Consider the following 17,819-nt stretch of genomic DNA (forward strand, 5'->3'; position numbering starts at 1 on the left):
TGTGTACGGAACGTTATTGGGCTTACGCTGTTTATCGTTTCAGATCTTAATTTTTCTCGTAATTTTTATACCATAAGCATCATTCTTTGTCCTCACACATTCTTTGGAAACATCATTTTTAATGAACACCCATCATCCCAGCCTTTGGTGGTACTGTAACTTTCCTGGTGTCCTATTTATGCGTATTTAGTGGTGTTTTGGTTTTTTCAGTTTTTGGCTATCACGCGCAGCTCTGAATCTATGTTGTCGGGTATAGGTAAGGCTCACTCTTACGTGTGTGGCTCCCCAAAGTTATGTATTTTGGGGATTCTGACTGAACATAACATCCCTGAAGTTCATGGGGTTTTTAGAGGGTTCTGAGTTTTGCTGCCATTCTGTAATTTTTCAGAAGTTTTGAGTCCCGTTTTAACTTGAAAGTTCGCTCAGTGTCGCTTTTGTGGACAAGTAACGCATTACTTAAGTTTGTGGTTCAGTATAACAGTTCACACAGTAATTTATTTTGAGGTTCACATCAGTATGGGTTAGTCCAAGGCTCAGACTTCTGGTCTGTGTTTCATATTCCTGTCTCTTTAAAAGAGAGGCCAGAGGCAGGACAGCCTCACCCCCTCCGCAGTCTCCCCCCACCAGGTCCCCCAAAGAGTGGCTAGAACCCCAAGCCAGCTGGGAATCTGTGTCCCTTCCCGACGCTGCCCGCACAGAGGTGGAACCCCTCTCTTTTCTACCAGGTTCTATGCTTTAGGCCCCAGGGCTTAGACCTGTCTGGATTTGACATCTAATGGATTTGTGTTTTGGGGGGACGCAGTGCCAGACCACGAGACCCCAGAAGGTGAAAAGCCAGCAGAGGGAGGAGCTGAGAACTGTCCGGCGAAGGTGGAGGAAGAGGAAGAAGAGGAAGATGAGGAGGAGGAGAGCCTCCCCGGGTGCACTCTGTTTATTAAGAATCTCAACTTCAACACGACGGAGGAGACCCTGAAGGGAGTGAGTGATGGCTGAGAACGGGGAAGGGGGTCCTGGGGCAGGGAAGCCTGTCTGCTGACGTGGGGCCCGTGTTTATTCGGCCCGTAAATGTGGTTCGTGCTGATATGGGGCTTCACAACCAGCAGCTAGCCCCTCCACATCCCTTCTGGGCTGTTCCGTACCGTATCTGCCCCAGGGACTTTGGTCGCAGGCAGACCAGCCTGGGGGCTGGGAGGGGCACCCACGGACATGGAAGGGGACGTGTCAGGGCGGCTGGGGAGGCGTGTGCAGTGTGAAAGCTGTCATCTGTGTGTGTGAGCTGTTGCACGTTCAGAAAACAAAGCCACCCCCCCCGCCCCCCGCCAATTGTTTCTGTGGTGTTAACTACCCAAAAGCAAATGTTAGCACAACCTCCCGGCCTGATGGGAGCAGGCAGAAGACACAGGAGTGAGTACAGAGCAGCCCTGCCTGAAATCCCTGGATGGAATAAGGGTTTTGCATTCTTGGAGGCGGGGGGTGGGGGGCAGAGGGAACAAAGATGGGCATCTCCAAGTAGGTGTTTGGGAAATGTCAAGTGAGTCCTATGCTGAGTGGGGTTGGGAGGCCTTGCTATGGAATTGGCCAGAGATAGGGAAATGGGGCCTCTGGTTCCAAAGGATTAGGGTCTGCAAGCTCCCCTGCTGGGCTGAGAACTGCTACAGGTCATTTCTGTGAACTGGGTTTGGCGCTTTTTTTTTTAATGCATAAATCGATGATTATTAGCAGGCTGACAGCCATGGATTGGTTCTGAAAAGAACAAGATGGCCATAAGAATTAAACTCATTGACTTCTAAAAACTCTTTTGAGTTCCAGAATCCCACAGATGGACTCAAGACGGGGGATGGGGTCCACTGAGTCCCAGAGGCAGGATGGTGGTGGGTGGGTGGAAAGGAGGCCCCCGTACATCCAGAAGGAGAGACTGAGGTGTCTCCCCTTTGGGGAGGCAAGAGGTCAGAGCCTCCGCTGTGAGGCCATCTGGCTAAGTCTCTTTATGTGACTGTGCTCTTGCCGATTGGGAAAGCGGCCACGGCAGAGGGGCGCTCGGCCCAAGCAGCAGCATCTTCAGGGCAAAGATTCACCTTATGGAGCAACCGGAAACCCACCCTGGGACTTCTCGTTGGCTGCTTCCTGAATCTGTTTTGGTTCAGTTGGGGTTTGCTTTTGTGAAGAGGCACGTCCCAGTAGTTCTGATCGCTTCGCAGAGGTGAGGGCAGCTTGTAGTCGGTGTCCGTTTCCGCTGTGCCAGCTCTCCTGGGTCTGGTACAGGAACACCATCCGGAATCATTGCACCCAAGCTTCAGACTAGGGAGCTGGGAGTCACGGCCAGGGTGATGTTGTCCAGGCTCCTCATGCATAGCTGTGAGGCCTAAGCTACAGGAGGTCAGGTCACTGTCCCAGGGCCACAAGCCCATCGGAGGCACTGCAGGGAACAGCGTCCAGCCCATAGGGCTCCCCTCATGTTGCCCTAAGTCAGGGATCAGACTTCCCGGACGTGGATCCCGCCCTCACTCCTGGCTAACGGTGCAACGCTGGGTGAGTCCTTTAGCCTGTCTGTGCCTCGGTCTCCCCATCTGTAAAATGGGGATGTTAGGAGAATCTCCCCATGGAGTGGTTTTTTTGTTTGTTTGTTTGAAGATTTTATTTATTTATTTGAGAGAGAGTAAGAGAGAGGAACAGAGGGAGAGGGAGAAGCCGTCCCCCGCTGAGCAGGGAGCCTGATGGGGGCTCGATCCTGGGAGTCTGGGATCATGACCTGAGCCGAAGGCAGGTGCTTAACTGACTGAGCCACCCAGGTGCCCCTGGTGGAATGGTTTTAAAGATCTGATCAGGACAAATGAGGTAATCCAAGGGTCTGACACTTGGATTAAGAGAGTCCATAAGTGTCCGCACCTTAAGCGTGATCTGGGTATCAGCTCTGCTGTCACTCCCGCCCTCTTGGGGCCCATGGCCACGTGCGGAGCCTCTGTCCTGCAGGGTGCACCTGCACCGGTTGCAGGATTAGCCTGAAAATACTGCTGATACACACTGACGTTCCTTTCCAGGTGTTTTCCAAGGTGGGGACGGTGAGAAGCTGCTCTATCTCCAAGAAGAAGAACAAAGCAGGTATTCCCTACAAAACCGCAGTCAGAAAGGATGATTCCAGAAGAACCTGGGGCTTTGGGTGGGGGGTGAAGGTAACTCTCGCTTGCTCATTTGGAAGGTCCTCTTTTGGTCTGAAGCGCTGTCACCCTCACACTCTGACGTGGCCCACTGAAACAGTCCCTCTTTGCCTGTCCCCGGGGACTCCCAGCATCCTGTGGAGGCAGCCATGCACGTCAGGGTCTTCTGAATTTAGATTCTTTGCCGTGGACCTTGGACTGTCCCCTGGTCTCAGAGCAGTGCATTTGATGGGCCCCCGGTGCTGACACCATACCACAGCAGAAGCCTCTCCCTCCTCCCGGCACCCCTGGGCTCTGGAAACGTCCTAGAGAATAGCAGGGAGAAACTTATCTTGGGCTTTCCCACTTCACTTCCAAGAGAAACGACCTGAACATAAAACCTCTGGAACATTCCACTGAGCCTGTTCTCCGGGAGCTGCAGAGCCAGTTTGGGGCATAAGAAAGGTAGCTAAGTACCAAGTGAGCAACGTAAAGGTGCAGTTGCAGGGGCTTCAGGAAAGGAGGTGACCCCAGATGTCCAGGCAGTGAGTCGGACTGGCAGGGGGGCCACCAGCTCTGCCTGGGGCTGCCCCTGTGGGTTGTAGGGTCACTGCGCCCCTCTCGGCCGTCAGACGCTGCGGAGCCTGCCTTTCGGCCCTCAGGAGCACCTCCTCAGCGTACTTTAGAAAGAGTGACCTGATCTTTCAGCGTGGCGAGCACCGCCCACAGCCCATGTGGTCTTGTTCAAGAGCTTGTGGTGGAGGGCCCTGCTCCCCCACGCTCAGCCCGCAGAGTCTGAGGGGACCGAACAGCCTGTGTATCGGGGAGGGTCACGGCAGGACACGGAAAGCCCGCTCCACACGGTTGTTGAGGAGACCTTTGTAACGAGGGGGCCAAGTGCCACTCTGTGGGCTGAGCTGCAGGGACCCACAGCGGATGTGGAGGCAGAGGGGAGGGTCAAGCAGGAACACGCTCTTCCGCATAGTGAGCCCCAAGGGCCACGGGAAGGGAGTGCTATGACCAGCGTCCCAGAAGCCACCAGCTGGAGCCGAGCACGTGGGCTGAGCACCAGCCCCGCCAGAACCACGCCGAAGCAGCGAGGTTGTGGGGTGTCTGGAAGGAACCTGCACCCCTAACCCTTTCTTCTCCACCTGCCAGTCTCAGATCAGGGCTTCCGAATGGCTAAACCCAACAGGAACCCAGGTCGGGGCGCCCAGGTAGTGCAGCTTATAGAGGTCAGCCTCCCAGGACCAGAGAAGGGCAGACAGTGGGTCTGCACGCATCCGTGATTGGGCGATGAACTTGACTTTTTGGCAAGAACTGCACACAGCCTTACGTGCTTTCTAAATATCCTGTGTACGCAGACGCCACCGACCACCACCCCCAACCTTGAGTCGGCCATGGAGAGCTTTCCAGTGTCTGCTGAAGAAACCAGTGTTCAAGGTTGTCACCGGGTGGTACTGCCTGGCGGCCAACGGGTCTGTCTGAGGTTCCTTTCTGTGGCCCACAGAGCCACGTTTGGACAATTTCATAGACTTTCTTATGGCATCGGGGCGTCATTTGATAGCACAGGGTTGTGAATGGAAACGCAAACAAGCGATCCACACGGGAGGAGCTCGGGTCTTACAAACAATACAGTGGAGGCAAAGATGGGACCGGTGAGCGAGTCGAAGGTGGTGAATCTCGATCCTCATTTGACCCATCAGACTTGAGTCAGCCCTCTGAGTTCAACTGTGAAAACCCAAAAGAATAAAATGAATACATCTGTATAACTTGCGGGGGAGAGGGGGAAGGAGGCACGCGTCACATTCTGTGCCATAGGGCAAGCTATAATTAGACAAATGCCCTGTAAAATACCTACACCGTCAACTGTACATGCGGAACGCGTATATCTCCAGTCGGGAAGCAAGTGTTTGCGGTAAACTTTTGCAATCTCCCTTGTTCCCTGAACCCTTGCTTACTCACTGCCTTAGAAGTAGGGGACCAGAGAGGTTTGCATAATGCAGCTGCCCTCCCCGTCTGAACTTGGGACCAGGAGCAGCTGTAAGTGGTGGTCAGAAATACCTGGAAAGAGGAAGTCTTGGGTACCTTTGGTTTTCATGCACATATCCGTCTTCTGCGTTATGTGGGGAAGCCAGGGACTGCCTAGGTAGACATTGAGCCGCTTGTCATAGCGATGGTCATCCCTGTTCATTCCTTCTCCCTCCCAAAGGTGGAATTCTATTACGAAGTTAATTATCATGTCAGTCATCTGTTAATTAATAGTCAGCTGGGCCTCAGGTGACGGCTATATAACTTCGTTGGCTGGGTCTTCAAGATGACTGGTAATACGTGGCGAGCCAGGAGCAGAAATGTTTTAGGAAACGAAGGAGGGGTATGAGGAAAAGAGAAAATAGTGGGGCCGGCTGGAGCCCTTGTACTTGGGCTCCTGCTTTCTTCGCTTTCTTGCCTGCCCACCTCACCCCTGTATTTTCTGCCTCTCTCCTTTAGGAGCCATGCTGTCCATGGGATTTGGATTCGTGGAATACAGGAAGCCAGAGCAGGCCCAGAAGGCTCTCAAGCAGCTCCAGGTAAGGTGGGGTTTCAGCTGAGGTCCCCGGAGGCACTTGATAGGTGATGGTTGGGGGGGAGGGGGGGTCCCACCTGTCTGCGCTCGTGAAATTGAGCGGGAATGCGGGTAAGTCCACATTTTCCTGGGCCCCTCACTTCCTCCACTTGTCTAGGGAGGAGAGAACTGTGGCCCAAGAAAAATTAAGAATCCTCCTCGGCACTCTGTGGTCACGGTAGTGTGTTCATTAATCCACAGCTCCGTGCCAGGTCTGGGGGAGACTGGCAGAGCGCACCTCTGAATAAAGACACAGGACCAGGTCATGAGAAGCACTTGGATGGAAATGAAGCAGGCACTAGAATGGGCAGGGGGGGCTGCTTTACATTGTGTGGTCAGGGGAGGCCTCTCGGGGTGACAGCTGAGCTAATACCTAATTGACAAAAAGGAGTCCGCTACATAAAGATCTGGGAGGGAAGCAGTCTGGGGGGGGGGGGACAGCATGTGCAAAGGGCCTGAGGCAGGGACTCTAAGGTAGGACTGAGCTTAGTCTGTTTGAGAGGCAGAAAGACGCCAGTGTGGCAGAAGGAGATGTGGGGTGGGTGGTGCCTGAACCTGGATCTTGTAGGCCTATTAAGGATTGGAATCCAGCGTAAGGCAGTGAGATTCTGTCAGAGGGCTTGGAGCATACCGGGGAAGGGACTGGTTTATGCTTCTGGACAGTCTTTCCAGTTGCTGTGCAGAGAGCGGATGATAGGGGAGCAGGTGGGAGACCAATGAGTCATCCAGGCAGGGAAGGGTGTTGGCCTGGGCCAAGGTGGAAGCAGTGGGGACAAGGGAGCTGAACTCTGAGGTGTTTGGACAGAGACTCCGCATCCTCTTCAGAGAAAAGAACAGTGCCTTCCTGCTGGGCCCCAAGTGCAGGATCAGACCTGGAGCCCTCGGGAGCAGGAGGGGAGCTGAACTGGGGCCACAGGGAGTGGGACAGCCTGGGATTTGTGCCTCCCCAAATGAGCCAGGCCTCTGCTCGGGACAGTGTCCTCAACATACTTCCCTGATGTCCCACATCTCCAAGGCCTTCAGTGGCAGGGGACAAGGAGCAGTGCCCCTCCCACGCACCTCTTTCTTTCTGCAGACCTGCTTGCTCCCCACTGTCACTTGCCTTTCCCTCATTCTGCAGCCAGAGCACTCATGATCGTGCCTCTAGATGCTTCTAGATCCAAGTCCGTGGAAGGGCTTCAGGGGGTCCAGGGGCCCTTTTGAGCTGTATTCAGAATGTCACATGTCCATGTGCACTGTACAAAGGAGGACATGGCCTGCCTGGCATGAGGCCAGGCAGTGTGAAGGTGAAATAGAGTTGAATCAGGCCCAGTTTACCAGCCAGGGCGTGGCTGGCGGCACACCATTCCCCAGTTCTCATTCTCCATGGCGAGAGGTGCACCTGGGCCAGGCCCAGCTGGGCTGTTCTCAGTGTGGAAAGGATGCCCATACAGGGCCCCCTCCCAGTCCCAGCAGAGCTTCCTGTGCAGGGGAAAGGCCTCAGGGCTATCAGAAATGTAACAGGGCCTTAGCCGATACGATTGTTCTTGTAGAATTTTGATGACCTTGGCTCAAGGCCACTTCACAAAGGGCTGAGTTGGTTTTGGGTAGGATGATGGGGAGGTGACCCGTCTGGGGCCTCTGCTCTCTTTGAATGGCTCTCTGCTCTCCACCAGGGCTCACAGACTCAGATGCCTGTGGGGGCTGGGGGGCAGCGTGAGGGGTGAAGAGGCAGGCATCACCCAGAGCAAAACCCCGGCGCCCGTGCCCTGTCTAAAGGGGCAGCCACTTCTTGGCTTCGGCCGGTTACTGCCTCGTGGGGAGGCGGCTTGCAACCATACCAGATCTCTGGGTTTTGGTTTGTTGTTTTTTTAAGGAGACACCAGAAGTCCCACTTTGTTATTAGATGCCACGTGGGCACGTCACTGAACTCGAGCTCTGCACGTTCAGTGCTCCGTTCTCTGCCACATAATGCAGGATTCTATGAAACTCCACCTCGCACACGTACAGCGTTACATTCTGTACCTCCCCGCGTGCACACATATGTGCGCATTGCCACAAAGAATTGTTTCCACGAAACCACGCGTGGTGTATTTTATGGCAGATGTAAGGGATTTTCGAGGGTAATTTTGTTAATATGCCAGTTTTGCCTTAAGGGACCCACGTCAGAGCCTAGCTTTCCTTGCAACTCCTCTGTGGTTTAGAAATTATTTTTTTTTAAGCATACAATCGAAGCTGAACTCTGTCTCTGCAAGCCAGACTTCCTTTGCCTACAAATGCTTACAAACGACGGAAAATTCCGTGTCCCTCCAGTGGCATAAAGGTCAGGACCCACACATGGCTTGAGAGGACATTGGAAGGCTGGGTCTCCATGACCACCAGCTGCTCCCTGGGCTCGGCATGAGCCGTTTCCAGAAGCTTTTCTCTGTCCTTGATTCCAGCTGGCCCCTCTGCCTGGGAACATCCTCCCCCTGAAACTTCCCCTCTGCAGAAGCCCGCTCTGGTGAAGGGCAGGGGTGCGATGAGTATTTCTGGGAGGACAAAGTGACAAGCTGTGTTGTCTTATCTCTTAGGGTCACGTCGTGGACGGCCATAAGCTGGAAGTGAGGATCTCGGAACGAGCCACCAAGTGAGTCTTCAGTGCTCCCGCACCTCCAATCTTTGCTTTGACCCGGGGTAGTTCCCTCTGCTTGGTGCTGGTGCCCCAGCCCCTTGACATGCCCCACCCCCCCACCCCCTCGCCACCCCAACCCCTCACCATCTGGGACTCTTCCTAATGAAGCTGGTGTCCCATTTGCCAACTCTGAGGCCCATTTCTGTGATGAACTGGGACTGCTCCAGCCCTTTGAGTAAATGCTTCACACACATTTATTGTCATCGAAGGAGTAAGAGTGGGGAAAACAAGCAGTCCTGCTCGTCTTGGTGGCATAAGTAACCCAACAAAGAGCTGCAAGTTGCTGAGGCTTTGGATGAACGAGAGAAGCAATAAAAACTTAGACATCCACCTTTATAGGGCTTTTCTTCCTAGAGCTGGACAACAGAGCCCAGAGACAGCCTCCAGTTAATCCGAAGGAGATTCAGTAGGCGTTAGAGATGGAGAAAGACCAGTCTGCCCAGTGACCAGTTCCCTGAAGTGGTGGGGTCTTTTCCTAAGAATTTAGTTTTGTTCCTCGCCTTCTACCCGCTCGTATGTCTAAGTGAGCTAATACCCCTGAGGTGCTTCGAACAGCGCCCGGCACACAGCGCGCCCAGTGTAAGGCATTACTGTCATTGTCATGATCATCTGCCTGTCTCGGGCGATGAAGTGACCGGCTCTTACAGTCCTAGGGCTGGTTTGAGATATATTTATTTGGTAGTTTTCAGCAGGTTGGTCATTTGTCGTGGTCGCTGAGCAGATGAGCTGCCAGTGGCTGGCCTGGAGCCGCTGCTTTTTCTTCCTTTTCTCTCTGTTTTCAAAGCTACTCGTGAATCCAGCCCCAGGCCACCTCTGGTATTGTTCACCCATCCTGGTCTGTGCCATGTGAGCATCCTTCGGGAAAAGAAGGCCTGGTGCCGGACAGGCTCCCGAGCTGTGATGGAACAGTGGGATTCCAGGCATTGGGCCCCACAGCTTTGGGTTCTAGTCCCGGAGCTGCGTGAGCTTGGGTGGCTGACTTTGCCTGTGACGTCAAGTGTGCCCACTGGAGGTTGTGCTTGAAGCGTCTGGCACACGCCGTGCCCATGAGCATTCAGCCAGCGGTGGCGATCTTTCTTTTCCATACCCTGTCTACAGGGAGTCAAGCTGAAGTCATCTCAAGAGCTCTCAGTGCCCAGCCAGCATTGATTTAGTCATCCTTTTATTCAACAGAAAATCAGAGAGAGCCCACTGTGTTCCAGATACTCTGCCCAGTTGCTGGGAATGGAGTTTCCTTGTGGTGCTCACATTCCGAGGCAGTGTATTTGGTAGAACCTTCTACAGTGGTGGGATTCTTCTCTAGTGTTCGACAGCTGCTGTCCGGTATGGCAGCTACTTACTACATGTGGCATTTGAACACTTGAAATGGGGGGAGTGCAATTGTGTTATCTAATGCCTGCGTAAAAGGTACCCGAACCTAGCTTAAAACAGCAAACACTTATTATCCCACGGTCTCTGCGGGTCGGGAACTTGGGAGCAGCTTAGCAGGGTACTTCTGTCTGCGGGTCTCTCCAGAGGTTACCATGAGGATGTCGGCCAGGGCTGCAGTCTCATCTGAAGGCTCCTCAAGGGCTAAAGGATCCATTTCCAAGATGGCGCCCTCACACAGCTGTTGACAAGAGGCCTCAGTTCCTCACCACGTTGACTTCTCCATGGGATTGCATGAGGGTCTTTACAGCCTGTTTCCCGCAGAGTGAGTGATCCGAGGGGCAGCAAGAAGGAAGCAACAGTGTCTTCTATGACCTAGTCTCAGAAGTCACCACTGCATCTGTCTTCCATTGGTCACACAGGCCTGCCCAATGGAGCCCAGGAGGGGACTCCCCGAGGGCATGAATACCGTGAGGCAGGGATGACGGGGGACCGTCTTGGAGGCTGGCTCTCCCAGCACCTGAGTTGAATTTTGAATTTTGTTTCATTTAGATTTAACTGGCCGTGTGTGGCTTGTGGCCACTGTATTGGACAGCACAGCCCTAGAGGACAGACTGTAAAGGGAAACGTGAACAAATACATACTATGCAGTTAGGTGGCGGCGAGTGCCAGGAAGGAAAACAAACCTGGGGGTGGGGGTGAGTCCCTGTTTCAGTGGCGGTACTTAGGGAGGGCCTTCAAGCGGGTGATGTGCTGCGGGCCTGAAGGAAGTGAGTCGTAACAGTCATCTTTATGACAATTGCCGCCATTTATGGAACGTTTAACTCATGGCGGGCACCATGCAGAGTGTTCGACAGGTACTCAAACAGTACGACGAGGCCAGCACTATTATTAGGGCCATTCTGTAGTTGAGGAAACAGAGGCCCAGAGAGGCCAAGTTACTTGCCCAAGATCGTTCAGATCCTGTGTGGCCGACTTGGCTTCCATACCCCGATCATCAGCTCCCTGCTCATAGTCCTGCCCCGCTTTGGTGCAGGGTGGGGCAGGTGGGGGCACGTTGGAGAGGGCCCTGAGCCCCCAGATCAGTTTCCTCTCTAACCCCCAGCCCATTTCCATGGCTAGAAACTGCTCCAGGGCCTCAGGACGTTGGTCCTCAGGTAAGCGGTGGAAAATCTCAGATAAGCCCTTTGGTGGACCGTCTGGGGTCTTGCTGCATCCAGAAAGGGATGGTGGAGACTAGATATGGTGAGGAACTGGCCTCACCCTCATCAGGGTTCCTGTCTCCAGTCCCCGCTGGCCCCTGGGTCTCTCAGATGACGGGCAGGAGAGACCCAAGGGTGGGCAGGTGGACTGACTGGGTGTCCATGTCCATTTTGAGAAGATGGTTATGCTCCTATCACCCACGGGAGGACATCTCCCTCCCGTTTCATCTGCCTCGTCCACAGCAACTGCTTGAATTCCTCACCTGCACAGAAGACCAGAGCGTCAGCTCTTGGAGGGAGGGCAGGGGAGTCCGTGGAGGGCAGCAGCTGCCTACACCCTGAATAACCTGAACTCTTTCCTCCGACCGTCCAGGCCAGCCCTGACATCCGCTCGGAAGAAGCAAGTGCCCAGAAAGCAGACAACGTCAAAGATTCTGGTGCGCAACATCCCGTTCCAGGCTGACAGCCGGGAGATCCGTGAGCTCTTCAGGTGAGCAGCCCTGGTTCGGTCCAGGGAGCGGCGTGTGGGCGGGGAGCCTGCTGGAGCCTTGGAGAAGGCGGCCTTGGGGTCCTCTGATGGCTCCGCCAGAGGCCTGCCCAGTGGTCTTTCAGAGGTCACCTTTTGGCTGCCTCTGATTTATCTCCCTTGAACTCATGCACTGCTTTCCAGAGCAGCGTGCAGAAAAATCTCGAAACAGCCAGGCCCCCTCCTCCAGCTGTGAGACAAAAAGAAAGGGAGGCTGATCTCCATCCCCACCCGCAGCAGGATGGGGCGGGAGCCCACCCTCTGCCTGAAATTCTTCTACCCAGGGCACGCCTCTGGTCTAAGCCAGTGGTTCTCGCCTTCTTGGTATTTTCAAGTCCCTTGGTGACTTTTATAAATATACTTCTGCTCAGCTCTCCCGCCTCCCACAGAGCTGGATTTTGTTGGTCAGGGGTGGGGTCCAGACTTTGGTATTTTGATCAGAACTCCCCAGGGGTTCTGGTTCTACTGACCAGCCAGAGTTGGGCACCTCTGTTTACATTGCTACTTAGGGAGAGGCGTTTCGAAATAGGGATGAATCACCTGCATAAGTCATGCAGTCCATCAGCAGATGCTAGCACAGGGTCAAAATTCCAGGTTCTGGGACCTGAAACAGCAGGCTGGGAGGGGCACTGACATCTGGAAGGCCAGTTGTAATGCCCTGGAGAAAGGCAGGTGTACTCAGACCAGTTTTCCCACATTTTGAAAGAGGAACTAGTAATCCGGCTTTGGGAGGGGGATAAGTCGGCAACTAATTTACTTCCTGAAAACAAACACACAGTACAGGACAAAGTCTCTGCCTGTGGCCAGATATAGCCCAAGAGCCACCACTGTGCAACACCCGTGTTGATACATGGCACTGGTGAGCATTTCGGATTAATGTGGTACCGCCCAGAACCAAGCCGTGGCTCAGACGTCTCTATGGAGGGCATCACGGGAAGATGTTTAAAGCCAAGACCCTTCCCGGGTGGGTGCTGGGTGGTGCAGAGAGAGACCATCCAGCCCTCAGAATGTAACGGCAGATGGAATTAGCCCCAACCGAACAGATCGTAGGGCCCCCCGGAACCTACAGCACCCTGGCCTGCAGGATTGAGAGAGCTAGGTCCCCATTAGAATTGTCAGTTAGCTTTGTACTCATTAGGTCAACTTACTGAGGCCAGCTGTGGATGCAAAATAGAAATCCTGTATTTTAGGGACTAGAAAGAAGTATCTTTGTATGCAGTCTGTCCCTCTGCACTCATTTGTTTTAAAGGACAGGGAGCCGTTTGTGGGATTTGCTTCAAAACTCGCCGTCCCTCTCACCGCTGTGCCCCATCGTCCGCTGGCGTGCAGTTCAGTAACAGGCGTGGCTAGCGGGTGCTTGATGCAGACGCCAACCCTGCCAGCTTCTAGTAGCTGAGCCTTAGCTGTGATCCCAGGTCCCCTGCGTGGCAGAAACAGCCTGGCAAGATGAGGTCACAACCTGGGGGGACGTTTTCCATTTCCCTGCACCCGGGGAGACAAGTCAAGAGGAGTACACGAGTGAGGTCGTTACAAGAGAATCCGTATCCTCAGCCCCCATGCGCCTGCTTATTTTAACATGCTTTTTGCTTTTTAAAGAGAGTCCAATTTAAGAACTGCCAGATCAAAACGGGATTGCTGCAAACAGCACGTGTCGATCAGGAAATAGTATCCTGCCGAAATGACAGTTTCGCTTGTTTCCGCAGTGTATTTAGGATGATACTTATCCAGGGAAACAAAGATCGAGACAGAAAGGGAAAGCGCTTTGTTTGATCTCTCGTTTTATGTTTATTTTGAGAAGGCAGGGAATTAGTGTCCACCGAACGTAATTGCGCGCGGCGTCTCTTCTCCTTGCCGTTGCTGTGATGGTACTTTGCGCCAGCCCTTGGAAGACGGAAAGCCGTCTCGGAGGGCTTACCTTGCTTTGTTGTGCACTCGGGCAGGGGGTGGAGGCAGTTCCGAGCGGCGGGCAGCAGGGGTCACTGTGAGCCTTCTCAGGGGGGCTAAGCTTGTCCTGGAAACCACAGACCCGATTTCAGACAAAGCCAGTGGCCGGCAAAGGTCAGAGCCAGGGGAGGATTTCAGGACCGAGGGGAACCAGCCTGGTCCGTTTTGCAGGCAGGTTTTGCGGGCTTGTCCTGCCAGGTGTAATCAGAATCCCCTCTCCCCCCCGCCCCTCCGCCCAGTGGAGCGCTCGCTGTGTGTTGGGCCCTGGCTGTGGGTCTGCTGGTGCCATGTCTTCTCCTTTAAGCAGCGCAGCCATGCTGCGGAGGAGGGATGCTGTTCCCCGTTTTGCACCCGGAAGGATGCTGGAGATCCGGGCACATGAAGCATCCTGCCCGGGACCCACAGCTGAGCCAGGGCTCGAGTTCAGTGGTCTGCCCCAGAGCCGTGGTTTGCAGCCACTCTTCTCTGCAGCCTGCTGTCCTTCTCCCGGGTCTGGAAGGACACTGCCCCTGCGATCATGTCAGTGGAACCACTATCCCGTGAACATATTGTTCGTACCGGCCATTGTGCTAGGTTTCGGGCACGCGGCTCAGGAGAGATGGGCTCCTCCCCTGAGGACTTCCCTGTCTGAGGCGGACCAGGGAGCAAAGCGACAGTGACAGTTGGACAGTGACACTCCCGTGATGTGCAGGAGTGTAGGGCTGTGGGAAAGCATGGTCAGGTCCTCAAGAGCGCCCGCTGGGGGGGTGGCAGCTCGCACGCCCTCCCCAGCCTCCTCAGGCCCTACCCGTGAGCTGGGGCAGCAATTTCCCAGCCAAGGCAGCATTTGCCTGCGCCTTCCCTGGAGGCCAGCAGCCTTGCAGTCGGACCTGCCCGCACCACACCGCAGCCCCTTGAACCCGGTGTCGACGGGAGCCATGAGGCCCTGGGGATCTATGTCCTTGCAAGATCGTCATCTGGGACAATTCAAGGCTTGCCCTTTAGAAAGTCAGAGTAGACACAGCAGTGGAGGAGGAGACAGCACTTCTTTTCTCTGCCACCTCCTTTCTGGGCCTCAGTTTCCCCGGCACAAAATAACAGTCGTTAACACTGCTGATGGCGTATGCTGTAATTTACGATGACGACGTAGTAAAACCGTGAGTGTTTGTTACCATCAAGTAAAGTGTTCCAGCCCAACCGGGGCCAAGCACTGCTTTGCGTTAGTACAGGTCTGTTTCCCACGACAGCCCTGCAGAGGAGGGTTGCCTCTGTTTCCCAGGGAGGAAATCCGCTCCCCAGCCCAGATTGCCACCCTCGGGGCCATCCGCCCACTCGGCCAGCACCCAGCTCCCGTGCTACGTGACTGCCTTGAGGGTTTTTTGCATGTGGAGCATTTAATACAGGGCCTGGTGTGGAGTAGGGAGTTGATAAACATTAGCTATGGTTCTCGAACAGCACAAAACTGGTAGCACCAGGCTTGGAACCCAGGGCAGGGCGGACTCTCGCCGCGAGCCTGACAGCAGCGCCGAGCCTTGACGGTCCTCTGGGGCATTTTCTCAGTGTTTTTCCTCCTTTTCTATGTATGTCCCTCCTGCCCTGTGATCCTCTCACCCTCCAGCTGGTTCCAGGCTGGAGGGAGTCAGAACTCAGGGACATAGGCCTCTCCACCCCCAAAAGGAAACGCGGAAGACAAGCAGGCATTCTCTGGAGCGTGCAAGTGTGTGCATGTCTGCGGGGAGCAGACTCCTCGCCCCACAGCCAGAGCAGCACCCTGCCGTGTGCACAGTCCTCAGTCAGGATCCGTTCCAGAAGAAGGGGGGACCATCTTCCCCTCCTGTCTGGGTTTGCCCTGGGGTAGGTAGGTGTGTGTGTGGGTGCTTTGTCCACCTCCATTGGAAAGCCTGGATTGGAAGGTCCCTGGGACAGAGGGTGGTTCAGAGAACAGCCCCACAGATAGGGCCTAAGTCTGTACCCCACCTGAAGCTTGTGCATTCAGGGCCCCTCCATCCTTACACATAAGCGCGAGTGCAGAGCCAAGGCATTTGATGGACAGAAGTCGGTCCCACCCAGGTTTCAAGGGCTGGCCCCAAGATAGCGCAGGCGCCTTGGGAACGGGATGGCTAATGCTTTCGGCACTTAGGACGTGTCGGGCAGCGGGCTGACCGCATCCCACGTGCAAGAGCTGCTTTCCCATCTCCTAGAGGAGGAACCTGGGGCCCAGAGAGGTACAGGGGCTGTTCCTAGACGGACCCTCCACTTCCCCGTTTCTCTTGTACGCCCTGGGCAGCCTTGGTTTGGGCTGCTTGGTTCCTGAAAGGCAGTGATCCTCCAGGAAGGACGTTCTGTCAACAGGGCTGGCTTTGTGAGCGTGCGACCGTGTGGCCCCCTGAGGCCCCATGCTTTTCTTCAGTGCTCTGTTGTCGCTGTCCTGAAATTCTTACTGTTTGGACAAGAGGCCCTAAATTTTCGTTTCACACTGGACCCTGCAAGGAATGTAGCCAGTCCTGCCTGCAAGGCACTGGAATGGTGCCTAGCACAGAGGAAGACGGTCCGTGCCTGCTGGAATTAGCGATTGAAAATAGGCCTTCAGCTCACCCCCAGCCAGCGTGGCTGGGCCTGTCCTAGTCTCTCAAAACTTCCATCCCACCTCACAGTCACCCGTCCCACCCCCGCTCCAACTGTAATCTCAGACACTTTGGTCGCTGCCCCGTCCACAGGTCCCTGGTATACAGAGGGTGCTCAGTAACTGTTTGTTAAGCACATAGATCCTCTCTGCACAGCCTTGCTTGTGGAAGCCAATAAAGACAGGATGTGTGAGGCACAGAGAGGTTAGGGAGTTTGCCCAGCGCCACACAGCTTTGTGGGGGCACCACCCGGTCTCTCTCACTCTGGAGACTCACCCACCCCAGTGGAACTGTCCACAAGTGTCAGGGGTATTAGGTGGGAGCTGCTGGCAGAAATGCGGCCTCAGGTGGGCCCGGGCAGCGGCTGTAGGCTACAGGTGGGGAGAGCTTTTCATTTTTTCATCTGACCCTCTGATCCTCCTTTTTTTTTTTTTTTTTTTTTTTTTTTTTTTTTTCCCCTGTTCCCCCTTTTTTTTTTTTTTTTTTTTTTTTTTTTTGTTATTCTGTTCCTCAGAGGTGTGAACCACCTGCTAGGGGTGTGAATGGGTGAGCTCCCAACAGGTGTCTAGAGGCCTTAATTACCCGGCTTGCATCTCCTGTCCCCAGTGCACCTGTTGTGCCTGCTTTGTGGACAATGTCCGTTGTCCCTGGCCTCTCTCCTCCTCATTTCCTCTCACAGTGACCGTGACCGTGGAGGGAGGGCTGAGCATAGCCTGCCTGCCAAGTTGCCCTCACACGCTCCCTGCCTTGTTCCCCTCGCCCCGGTGTGGGGTCACTGCCTGATTAACTCCTGGTTGTCAGCTGTACTTTTCCAAAAGCTAGGAGCCCTGGTATCTGCTCCCTGCAGAGGCCCGGCACTGATGGGGCCACTTCCTGCTCGCCAGGCTCCGCAGGGGAGAAGCTCTGCAAAACGCAGCCTTGAGCAGCCCGGAAGGATCATTCTAGAAGGGGTCAGGGTTGGGGGGGAGAGAAACTCTTCAGCCACGTTCTACAAGGGCTGGGGTAAGGAGGCTGTACCTCCCTGCATGGGTCACGCCCCCACATGCGCCGCTACAGGGAGCCCCTAGATGGAGGCCACCACACCCCCACGGCCACACGGGGCCACACTCATTCATTCCCGTGCCGGCCAGCTGCCCTCCCATCTCAGCAGCAGAGCCGAGTAGCTGCGTCTGAGACCAGCGGACCTGCGAGCCCATAGATATGGATGGTGTGGCCCTTCATGGGGTACATCTGCTGATCCCCGGACTAAGTTAAACGTGTGGTTTCCTATGGAGCCGCAGCACACCCTAGGGGTTTGGGCACTGTCTTCTAGATGAATTACCCAGGTATGGTAATGTTCTCTTCCCCTTTTGATAAAGCATACAGGCCTTACAGGTAAAGCTGTCACCTCACTGACCCCCGTTGAGCTGTGAGATGTGAGGCCCCATTCCCAGTTGCCATGTTCACCTCTGCAGGCCCCTTCCCCCACTCCGACCTGTTTTCTCATCGGGGACATCCCCGTTCCTCCTGCTTTGCCGAGGTCTTTGTGGTTTAAGGGCCTTTTTTAGAGCAGTGTTAGGGTTATGGCACAATGGAGACAAAGGTGCATAGTATCCATACACCCCCTGCTCCCTATACACCGCCTCCCCATTATCCACATCCCTCACCAGGGTGGGACGTTGCTTGCATGCAGCAAACCTACACGGGTCTGTCGTTGTCACCCAGGGTCCGCAGTGTGCATGAGCGTGCGTTCTTGGTGGCGTATATTCAGCGTGTTTGGACAAATGTGTAATGACATGTACCCA

General features: G+C 54.7%; 1 protein-coding gene across 6 annotated transcripts in view; it reads left to right on the forward strand.

The window, feature by feature from the left end:
• RBM19 (RNA binding motif protein 19) overlaps window positions 1-17,819 on the forward strand; it is a 148,640-nt gene that overhangs the window by 29,684 nt on the left and 101,137 nt on the right. For all 6 annotated transcript variants that reach the window (XR_005831727.1, XR_005831726.1, XM_040619894.1 and 3 more), the window contains exons 17-21: window positions 803-978; window positions 3,039-3,099; window positions 5,625-5,704; window positions 8,292-8,347; window positions 11,336-11,452. Coding sequence is in view for 4 of the 6 variants with exons in the window: in XM_040619894.1 (XP_040475828.1) it covers window positions 803-978; window positions 3,039-3,099; window positions 5,625-5,704; window positions 8,292-8,347; window positions 11,336-11,452 (490 nt within the window). In the remaining 2 variants the exon portion in view is untranslated. The remainder of the gene's footprint in view (window positions 1-802; window positions 979-3,038; window positions 3,100-5,624; window positions 5,705-8,291; window positions 8,348-11,335; window positions 11,453-17,819) is intronic.

The sequence above is a fragment of the Ursus maritimus genome, unplaced genomic scaffold (genome assembly GCF_017311325.1).
Source record: "Ursus maritimus isolate PB19 unplaced genomic scaffold, ASM1731132v1 scaffold_33, whole genome shotgun sequence".
Taxonomy (NCBI): Eukaryota; Metazoa; Chordata; class Mammalia; order Carnivora; family Ursidae; genus Ursus; species Ursus maritimus.